The sequence below is a fragment of the Microcebus murinus genome, chromosome 22 (genome assembly GCF_040939455.1).
Source record: "Microcebus murinus isolate Inina chromosome 22, M.murinus_Inina_mat1.0, whole genome shotgun sequence".
In the NCBI taxonomy this organism is placed as follows: Eukaryota; Metazoa; Chordata; class Mammalia; order Primates; family Cheirogaleidae; genus Microcebus; species Microcebus murinus.
In genome coordinates, this window is record NC_134125.1 from 14197671 (window position 1) to 14208946 (window position 11276).

Sequence of the window (11276 nt, forward strand, 5' to 3'; positions counted from 1 at the left end):
AGTGGGCAGGTTGTGGATTCACAAGCAGTAGAGCAGGGTATAAAAAGACTCCCACAACTAACACATTGGCGCCATCATCTTTTTCTTTTGAGAGTATTTCACATGCAGGCCTTATTGGTAACATAAGCATAAAAGGTACACAGAGAAATAAAATAATGCTGACTTTTTCTTTTATGCTTAAATACCTTCTGTAATTCTATTGGCAATGAATAAAATGGTGTCCAAATCTGTCTTCTACCTAAGGGATTGTTTTAATTTTAAAATTTGTGTTTGTAGTCACTGATGCACATAATTAAACAGTCAAAGAGAAGGTTGCTATAAAAACCAGTCCTCTTCCCGGTATCTCAAAATTTGTGAGCTTCCCTGTGTCTTGAAAGGCAAGGCAAGGCAAATATGGCCCACAGGATGGGAGCCGGAGACAATGAGTGCACTTTGCCCAGAGACCCCAGTGGTTATAAATAACCTGTTTATTAGAGATGGGTTTCCTGCTCTCTCCTGTCTACCTTTAAGTCCACCATAACTAATCAAAGAAATATAGCGTCGCTATACCTCTTTTGTTATACCTTTGTTAATTGACAACTACCTCTTAGAATTTAGAAGTTAGCCCAAAAGACTTTGTACCTGTCTGTTCACCTAAATAGATTAGAAACCCCTTGAGAAGACTTTTGACCCTAACCCACTACCTGTATCCCCTAGCAACTGCATTCCCTGATATGCAAATATGTTACCCTGACAACTGGTAATTGATATCTGTGATTATAAAAACCTGTATGAATCTAACCATATTGCTGGCGTTTATGGAGATACGCCAGTCTCCTAAGTACCCTGCTGTGTTATAGCTGATCTTTTTATATATATAGAACCAAAACTATTTTAAAAAAACAGTCCCTTGCTCTCAACCCCTGAGGGCAATCTCTTGGGTTGATTCTGGCTGACATCTGTATAGTTACCTCCTTATTTAGAGACATGGAGGTAACAACTTGCTTGTGCTTCTTGCTTTTTCAGTTTTACTATCTTTCTACCACAGCTCTTTCCTTCTCCAACTCCACCACGCACCCTCCCCACTTCCCCAATGTAAGTCTCCAGTTTCATAATATGGGCTACCTTAGTAGTTGGTGTTCACATTACATGTAACTGGTATTCAACTTCCATTTAAGAAGCTATGTTTCTTATCCTGCCCAGCATTTTTATCCGCCTGGAGTCAATAACTGCCCTTTCCCACCCTCGCTTCAGTTTGCCTTGTTTTATTAGTAATTCAATCCCCAACTCATCTAAAACTCAATACATTTAGGCAGATCAGGTATTCTGTTAAATTCCACCTCCCTGAAGAAGTCTCTCCTACAGTTTTCTGACCTGTCCCAATGTGGAAGGTGATTCTCTACAGCTGGATAAGTTTATCACCCTCAAAACGTACTTTCTTGTGTTTGGACGAAGGACATATCCTCCAATTCATGGAGTCCTTGCAAGTATGAAAATGATCTAGCCTCACACAGAATTTTAGGCTGAAATCATTTTTCTTCAGAATACTGAAGACATTTCTCCATTGAGTTCTAGCTTTGTGTCATGATTGTGAAGTCCAATGCCATTCTGACTTATAATCCTTTGAATCAGACCTAATTTTTCTCTCTGGAAGCTTCTAGGATCTTCTGTGTTCAAGGTTCTAAATTTTTTTTTTTTTTTTGGTCCATTGTGCTGAGTACTTTTGGTCTAGAAACACATCCTTCAATTGGGGGTAATTTTCTTGAATTATTTCGTTGATGATTTCCTTAGATATTGGTCCTACACCACTACTTTACAGTCTCCAGAAAGAAAACCTCTAGTAATTTGCCAGGGTGGAAGAAGAAAGCTGGGAATCTGACTGCATCTGAAATAGGCTTTCTACCAATCCTCCTTAATTTAGCCCCTCCTCATTCATCCTCATTTCCAAAGGCTAGCTGATACCACCAATTTCCAACTTTCACAGATTCTGCAATGTACATCAGGTTGGTTCTTAGCTTTCCTAGCTGTTGGCTTAGGATTAATTTTACTTGGGTTTACTATTGTCTCTTTCTAACTTCTTAAAGTTTGTTGGTTTGGTCTGCTCCCTAGTCTCCCAATCCTTGCAGGATTATTTTTTTCAAGCCTTTAGTAGTTTCAGTGAAGTTTGAAGAGATAGCAAAAATAGATGAACAGGCCAGGCGCAGTGGCTCACACCTGTAATCCTAGAACTCTGGGAGGCCGAGGTAGGCGGATTGCTCGAGGTCAGGAGTTCGAAACCAGCCTGAGCAAGAGCGAGACCCTGTCTCTACCATAAATAGAAAGAAATTAATTGGCCAACTAATATATATAGAAAAAATTAGCCAGGCATGGTGGCACATGCCTGTAGTCCCAGCTACTTGGAGGCTGAGGCAGCAGGATTGCTTGAGCCCAGGAGTTTGAGGTTGCTGTGAGCTAGGCTGACGCCACGGCACTCACTCTAGCATGGGCAACAAAGTGAGACTCTGTCTCAAAGAAGAAAAAAAAACAAAAAAAAAACAGATGAATATATATACAGTCTTCCCTCTACCTAGAATTCCTAATATTAAGTTCCTGGCTACTATAGCTTCTCCTACAAAAATCAAAGAGCTTTTCGGGTTCAAGGCTCTCCTTTTTCTTAATTAGAAATAAATGTTGCCCACTTGAGACCTTGTTTGAACAAAACTAAGATCCTTCAGAGGAGTCATTTCTTCGTGAGATTAGATGCAATAGCTTGAAAGTTTACGTCTCTCTAGAGCAACACTGTCCAACAGAACTTTCTGTGATGTTATCTTACACTGCCCAATAGAGGAGCCACTAGCCACATTGGCTACCCACGCACTAAAATGTGGCTATTCAAGTGAAAACCTGAATTTTTAATTTCAATTAATTTTAACTAAGTAGCCAGGTGGTTATTAATTAACCATGTGGCTAGTGACTACCATACCGCACAGCACAGCTCTAAAGAGAAGGGTCTTTTACTTGAGTATTAACGTTCAACATTAAGCATGTATTCCTCCAATCCCTTCTAGAAATATCCAACAGACTAAGCTTTTCCTTCTAGGACTTAGTACATTACTTGAAACAAATTACCAGCTGCTTACATAGGAGACCCTCAATAAATGTCTTTTGAATGTTTGGGTTACGTGGTCACAGTCTCACCTCAGGGTCTACATGTACAAATAGTAAATCTAATCACCCTGGAGACCCAAGTGGGCCCAGCTGTCCTTTAGACACCTGTTTCTTTTTCCCGTAATACCGGTTTTTCACCCTAAAACACTCATTGCTATAAATGAGGGTAGGGTGGAAGAAAAAGGTTTTCCCAATCCTTCCTGAACTACAAGGTAACCACAGGCGATAACACTTAAAGGTGACAAGCCTTTTCCTGGGTAGCGACAATTCTTTTCTCTAACCCTGGATCCAATAATAAAAACCAACATATATGGAGCCCTACTTTATCTCACTGTATCTTCACAATAACCCTGTAAGACAGGTATTGTTTCAACCCCACTTTATATATGGAAAAGCAGACTTAAGTCACTTGCTCAGCATGTTACAGAAATCGATGAGCGGGGACTCAAACTCCTATCTGTATGAATCCAGCGACTAGGCTCAAAGTCCCTGTACACAGTAGGTGCTCAAGTAACATTTGCTGAATGCAAAGTTTCAGGAAGACTTGGCGTTGGCCCAGGGCTCACTGCCTGAGTGCTTTGGAGATACAGGGCGGAGACTCGGGAAGGTGAACTTCTGCTACTCTGGAGTCGGGAAGGGCCCCGCCGAGCTCCAACTGCTGAAGCCGGGGCCAGAGCCCCTGACTCCTCGAGCCCGGGATCGGTCTGCGCCGCCCCGGCCAGGCCAAGCCGGGAGCCGTGAGGAGACGGCCTCGGGGCCGAGTCCTTCACAGCCGCCACCCCCAGCGCCTCTAGGCCGAGCGGCGGGAGCGGTCCGACCCGACGGCCGCCGTCCGCGCCCAGTCACACGCCGCGTTGGCCCGCAGCCGCCCGCCTCACCTGCGTGTCCGCCGCCATCCTGCCGGCGCTGACTCCGGAACCGCTTCAAGATTGCTTCCGGGTCACAGAGGGGCCCACGCGGCAGGGCGAGGCCAAGAGTCCGCTGGGGCCGGCCTGAGGCCTGGCGCCCCCGGGCGGGACGGCGGCCGCTGCAGCCGGGACAGCTGGTATCGCGGGCCTGATGCCGGCCGGCGCCGAGGCGGATCAAGGCCTTCTTCCCAGGACCGGCTGTTCAGCCTCGGGCGCCTCGTGGGAGACGAGGGCCTGAGGGATTGCTACGTGGTGAGCCCGCCCTGCAACCCCGACCCAGCCCGCAGGCCCAGCCCACGTGAGCCTTCCGGAGTGAAAGCATTTTTCAGAGAAAATATTAAGGGTAGCTTCCTAGATGGTAAAAACTAAACTATATTTAAGGGAGATGCCCTCAAAGAATTTGGGATTCAGTGGCAGACGACTTGTATGGAGGGTTAGCAAACTTGAGTAATGGGGCAATCAGGGAAGAATTCTGGAGCTGAAGGAGACCACTGCCCTGGGGACGGGCTGGCTGCTCCAGGCAGAGGTTTTAAGGCCACAAGGTGGGCACAAAGAACCTCATGGTCTACGGATAAGTCTGAATTTTTTTCAGCGTGCCATTACGGCTGCAGTTTAGGAAAGGGGGTCCACACAGCTAAGTTATTGGCCCTCTATTGGCAGTGGCTTTCAAACTTTTGACAAACCAGTTACAACAAATACACCATGACCCAGCACACAGGTCTGTAGTGAAATATAAGCTTCACAAAACACCTTTGTTTTCAAGAGGATGTTGCTCTCTTTAAATACTACTACCCACCACCAATTCATGAGTAGGAACATCAACCAGTTTGAAAAACCTTACTGTATGGGAATCGACCCCTGGCATTCTTTGAGTGTCTATCTCAACTGACACAACCTGAGTGTTACAGGGACCAGGCTCCTGGCTGAATGGCCATGGAAACAATTTTAACACACTTAAAGTTGTGTCTGGTTTCATTTAGATATTAAGAGGCCACTGAAATGTCAACCATGGCTTTATAGTTTCTAGCATACAGCACTGTAAACTTCAAAATGTACAAAATGAAGAATCCAGAGAGGTTTAAGAGAATTAAGCCTTTATTTTTTGTTTTGCAAATAAAACTGGCTGCATTTTGTTCTTTTTGGTGATTAGTCAAAGAGACCGAATCCCATATCCTCATCTGATTCCTCCGACTCTTCCTTGGCTTCGACCTTCGCTGGGGCTGCGGCAGCAGCAGGAGCAGCAGTGGTAGCGGCCGCCACAGGGGCGGCAGCCACAAAGGCAGATGGATCAGCCAAGAAGGCCTTGACCTGAAGCAAGGGAATGATTAGTTAGCAGTCAAAACGGTCATCCAAACCCCCCTCTACTCCCTCCCCAGGACACTCCTGCCTTTGTAGAGTTTGACCAAGCCAGTGAAGGCTTTCCTGTCAGGAAGTGACACAGGCCGGGAAGCTTGGGTATAGCCAAATAAAAGGTGACCCTAAGGCCCAGCTCTTCCATTAACCCCTCATTGGGTCTCTTGTCATTCATTTCTGAAGTGAGAACACATATCTCCTGCCCCACAACCTCTCAAACATACTCTTAAGAAATGTATCTGCTATGTAAAATACAACTATTAAAAGCACTAACTCAGCAGGCTACCTTTGTCAACCTGCTTATTAATTAGACCCACTAGTCCTTGTGGGATTTTTTTACCTACCTTTTCAGCAAGTGGGAAGGTGTAATCAGTCTCCACAGACAAGGCCAGGACTCGTTTGTACCCATTAATGATAGAATGGGGTACTGATGCAACAGTCGGGTAACCAATCTGCAGACAAACGCTGGCAACATTGCGCACACCCTGTAGGAGGAAGGTTACATTTTGGGTGAGATACCCTAGAGGAAAAACAGTGACATCCAAATAAAGCTCAATGGAGAGAGAAATAACCTACAGCAGATAAGAATTGCTAGGTTAGCAGCTCAGTCTCAAAGGAGACATTTCATCTCACACCAAATGCTCCTGGCAGGATGATTCAGATCCATCAAGTAATAAGTTTTTTTGGCCAGGCATGTTGGCTCACGCCTGTAATCCTAGCACTCTGGGAGGCCGAGGCAAGCAGATTGCTCAAGCTCAGGAGTTCAAAACCAGCCTGAGCAAGAGTGAGACCCGTCTCTACTATAAATAGAAAGAAATTAATTGGCCAACTAATATATATAGAAAAAATGAGCCAGGCATGGTGGCCCATGCCTGTAGTCCCAGCTACTCGGGAGTCTGAGGCTGCTGTGAGCTAGGCTGACGCCACAGCACTCACTCTAGCATGGGCAACAGAGCTAGACTCTGTCTCAAAAAAAAGGGGGGGGGGGGCATTTTAATGGCAAAATTAAGCAAGACAGTCTCAGAAAAAAAAGTCTTCCCAAGAAAGGATACTTGGCTGTTATACCAACATGTGTTCAACTGTCCTCATTTTACTCATTTCTCCTTTTACTCATGGCACTACTCAAAATCTCGTGTCTTATCATTGCAGGGCCTAGATTAACAGCCCTTACTACATGCCCAGCACTGTTCTAAGATTTCACACCCATTAATTCATTAAATCCTTCGGCAATCTTACATTGTCATTGCCAGTTTACAGAGGCAGACATATTATTAAATGGTCCTTGGTTACACAGCTAGTTTAAGCAGCACAGACAGGACTCAGTCTGACACTCAGCAGGTGGGCTGGATAGCATGTACCTCTAGGAAGCGAGAATGCAAAGTTTCTTCTGTGATGTCAAGCACTTCAGGGTTGTAGATGCTGCCATTGTCAAACACCTGCTGGATGACCAGCCCAAAGGAGAAGGGGGAGATGTTCAGCATGTTCAACAGTGTGGCTTCGCTGGCTCCCACTTTGTCTCCAGTCTTAATCAGCTGCACATCACTCTGAGGAATAAAAGAACAGAGGCAGTTAACACCCGACACCCAGCAGACCTCTGGCCTCTAAACACCCCCCACCCCACCCCCACTTGCCTGGCTACCACAGGCAAACCAGGTCCACTCACCAGGATTTCAATTGTGCCTCTGGAAATTTTAGTGGTGATGCCTAAAGCCTGGAAGAAGGAGGTCTTCTCTGGCCCCAAACCAGTGTTCTGGGCTGGCACAGTGACTTCACATGGGGCAATGGCACCAGCACGGGCGGCAGCCGGCACCTGAACAAAGACAATGAACAGTGAGGTTAAGTCTCTCCACTGATACAACCCGAGAATGGTCACCTTTGCTTTAAGAAGCCAACACACGGTCTCTTTAGCCAACCTGATTTTCCTCTTACCTTATTGGCCAACAGCATGTCCCTGATTTCAGTGAGGTCCTCTTTGGTGAACACAAAGCCCACATTCCCCCGGATATGAGGCAATAGTCTGCAAAGAGAAGTTTACAGGAGACAGTCACCTTTTAAGCACCATTCTTCTCCAAGAAAAAGGAGAAAGGCAGGCACCGGAAAGGGAGAACAAAGCCATCCAGGGAACTGACTTCTCCAGAGCTGGGTTGTTTTCCAGATGCCCTCGGATGGCCTTGCGCATCATGGTGTTCTTGCCCATCAGCACCACAGCCTTCCCTCGAAGGGACATGCGGATCTGCTGCATCTGCTTGGAGCCCACATTGTCTGCTCCCACAATGAAGCATTTTGGATAATCATCTAAAAGTTGCTACAAAAACAGGCCAGAAACAATCAAAGGTTGGAACCATGAAAAAAGAAATAAATGTCAGGACTGGCTTCCATCTCCTTTTCTTGTACATTTGCGAAGTCAACTGGAGATTGGGACAGTTCTTCCTACTAGGAGCCATTTAAACTATAACACTGCAATCAGGATTTGCTTGCTGGGTATGAACAGTGAAAATTAGGTTTCTTCATTTAATAAAAAGAAAATTATTTTAATTTTTAGTTTTTAATTTTTCCCAAATATCAGGCATGTCTCTCATTCACTAAAATGGCTGCATTAACAGAAAAAAAAATTGTTCCAAAGGGCTAGATTTACAGCATTCAAAACACAACATAAAATATAGCAAAACACCTGTAAGAAATCTAGGTTGTGGATATGTGGATTATTGTATAATTCTTTTAGTTTTGGTTTCTGAAAACCCTCGTACTAAGTAGGGGAGAGTATAAAACAGAGGAAGCTCTACAATGGAACCTAATGCCTTAAGAGCAGCATGGTCAGAGTTTCTGGGTAAGGCCATCCAAAAGAAAAGTCAACGGACATTTAGTTTCTTGACTGACAGGTCCTAAACATGCAACAACTTGCTTCCTAACAATGAGTCACTGCTCCCCTCAGATCTTCCCAAGATGGAAGAAAAGGGGTAAAGGTATGACATGAACTCCCCTGGAAGCCAAAAGACCTGTGTATGAATGCTATCTCTGGAGCCACTTGATCTGCCTGAGCCAGTTTACCTGCAACAGAAGGGAGCTACCAGGGGAAAACTGTTAAATGAGATTTGCCCAAAATGGCCTAATTCAGTACCTGGCACCAAGTAGACATGGCACCTGTCACTATTAGTGCGCCAGGGCAGCATGATGAGCGGCCACCACCCAGCCCGCACTTACGATGATCTTAAGGAAGTAGTTGGACTTCCAGGTCGCCCTGTCTTCCCTGGGCATCACGGCGGTGCGTCAGGGATTGCCACGCAGGGTTTAAAGACGATGTCACTGAGGGGAGAGAGGAAGCTCAGGCCCGGTCACCCCGACACCCGTCCCGGGGTCCGAGGCCCATGCGGAACGCGCCACGCGCAAACGCCCTCTGGCCTGGCCTGGGGCAGCCGCCGCCGCCACCGAGGCCCCAGGAAAACACGCCCAGACCCCAGGGCCCCCAAATCCCCCTCAAAGCTCTCCCCAAAGACCCCCATGCTTCTCGCCACCGCGTCCAGGCGCAAGACGAGCGGCCAAGACGCACCCCACAGGAGGACGCCTGGCGAGAAAAGGGCCGCACGCTAGCGCGTGCCTTTTATATGTTAATAAAGTGACCAATCAGAAGCTGCAGACAGCGCCCCTCTCTATTGGCTGATGCAGTCACGCGCCCGACGAAGCCGAACTTATCTAGGCAGCCATTGGATACTATCTCTGTCACTCCAGCCAACGGGAAGCCGCCTTTGAGTAAGGTAGTCAGGAAGCACTGCCTTGCGTTGGAGGCGCTTTCTCAGAGCTGCTGCCCTCTGCTGGGTTGGAGCTGCCTTTGTGTTGGCGGCAAGGTTTGCGGATTCGGAGTCCGGTGCCACCTGGCCACCTCAGCGAACTAAACAGTGTGACGTGGAACTGAGAAATAATTGCACATGCTGAGAAACAGAATGGTCTCTTGTCTTCCCTAGTTTGTTTTTTCCTGCTACCAAAACAGAGGAATCTTTTAAAACCTAACTAGACTCATTTCTTTATCTGCTCAAAACTCTTTTTTTGTTTTTTGAGACAAGAGTCTCACTCTGTTGCCCAGGCTAGAGTGAGTGCCGTGGCATCAGCCTAGCTCACAGCAACCTCAAACTCCTGGGCTCAAGCAATCCTCCTGCCTCAGCCTCCTGAGTAGCTGGGACTACAGGCAGGTGCCACCATGCCCGGCTAATTTTTTCTATATATATTAGTTGGCCAATTAATTTCTTTCTATTTATAGTAAAGATGAGGTCTTGCTCAGGCTGGTTTCAAACTCCTGACCCAAGCAATCCTCCCGCCTCAGCCTCCCAGAGCTAGGATTACAAGCGTGAGCCACCTCGCCCCACCTTGCTCAAAACTCTTAAAAGCCTTCCCGTTTCCTTCAGAGTTAAAAGCCTAAAATGGTGGCTCAGCCTGTAATCTTAAAACGCTGGGAGGTCAGGTCGTAGTGGAGAAGATCCCTTGAAGTCAGGAGCTCCAGACCAGCTTGAGCAAGAGCGAGACCCCATCTCTACTAAAAAATAGAAAAACTTAGCCGGGTGTGGAGGCATGTACCTGTAGTCCCAGCTACTCGGGAGCCTGGGGCAGGAGGATGGCTTAAGCCCAGAAATTTGAGGTTGTAGTCAGCTATGATGATGCCACTGCACTGTAGCCAGGATAACAGAATAAAACTCTTTTTTGAAAAAAAGAAAAGAAAAAGCCTAAAGTGTAAAACTGCCTACAAGGCCCTATCTGATCCGCTTCCCACCTCCACTGTGATAATCTTATCTCCTATTTTCCCACTGACTTGTCGTCTTCCAGCCAGATGATGCTCTGCTGCTTTTGCATTGACTATTCCTCTTCCTGGAAGGCTCCTAGCGGCCTAGCCAATATCCACAGAGGAACTCACCTCCATCAAGTCTTGGCACAAATATCACCTACTCAATGGGGTCTACCCTGAATTCCCTGTTTCGAATTACAAAAAAAACCCACTCCTACTCCCCCATGCTCTATTCTATATTTTCAGTAGCATTTATACCTTCTAACACACTATGTAATTTGTTTATTACATTATTGCCTGTTTTTCCCTGCAGGAATGCAAGATCCACAAGGGAGAGATTTTTGTCTTGTGCCTGGCACATAGTTGACATATGATAAATATTTGTTGAATGAATGAATGAATGAACACAGGACTTGCCATCAGATGACCTGTATCTGTAACCTTGTTCTGCCACTTGCTTGTTGTGTTATTTTAGGACGTGATTTCACCTTGTTGACCCTCTATTTCCCTTTCCTTGTCTGCAAAATGAGGATAATAACAGCACCCACATTCTAGAGTTGTTATGAGGATTAAATGTGTTAAGACTTAGCAGAGTTCCTGGACTATAGGAGGAAAATATTAGCTTCTTCTATTACACATTCACTTAACATTTATTTGAATAATTATGCTAAATCAATAAATACCTTTTTAATGAAAGATTTTATGGCAGGTGAGGTGTTTCTCTCTCTCTCCACCCTATTCACTTGACCCAAGTTAGAAATTTTCAGCAAGTTTATCTGAACCATATGTGACCAACAGATGGTTGGCTGTATGTAGTCCCAAGTTCTGTTTCTCTAGACTTTTCCCTGACAAGGCTGGTCTAAGATTGGAGCTCTAATATTCCTGTCCTGTGTCTAATTTTGTTGTAGTGTCTCTTTGGACAGTTACTCATGAAGCCATCTTTTCAAGGCACTGTTAGCAAGATCTATTTCCAAACCTGACTAAATATCTAAATCACCCTAGGAGCTTTGTAAAAATATGCATTTTTAGGTCCTACTCTAGGTCTGCTGGATTGGAATCTAAAGGAGTGAGACCTATGAGTCTGTATTTTGTTTTAAAGCCTCCTAGTGCCTCTAGGA

At 45.7% G+C, this 11276-nt stretch overlaps 2 protein-coding genes across 2 annotated transcripts in view; both read right to left on the reverse strand.

Moving 5' to 3' along the window:
• Positions 1-4211, reverse strand: part of GCN1 (GCN1 activator of EIF2AK4) — a 62695-nt gene extending 58484 nt beyond the window's left edge. Inside the window, exon 1 of the mRNA XM_012756482.3 lies at positions 4005-4211. Within this exon, the coding sequence (XP_012611936.2) occupies positions 4005-4022 (18 nt within the window). The 5' untranslated portion in view covers positions 4023-4211. The remainder of the gene's footprint in view (positions 1-4004) is intronic.
• A 900-nt stretch (positions 4212-5111) lies between these two features.
• Positions 5112-9033, reverse strand: RPLP0 (ribosomal protein lateral stalk subunit P0). The gene is made up of 8 exons (XM_012756491.2): positions 8935-9033; positions 8589-8690; positions 7517-7692; positions 7317-7404; positions 7051-7197; positions 6746-6931; positions 5732-5872; positions 5112-5342 (listed from the first exon to the last, which is right to left on the reverse strand). Exons 2-8 carry the CDS (start codon positions 8640-8642, stop codon positions 5181-5183), a joined length of 954 nt encoding a protein of 317 aa, XP_012611945.1. The 5' UTR covers positions 8643-8690; positions 8935-9033; the 3' UTR covers positions 5112-5180.
• Positions 9034-11276: the final 2243 nt, after the last annotated feature.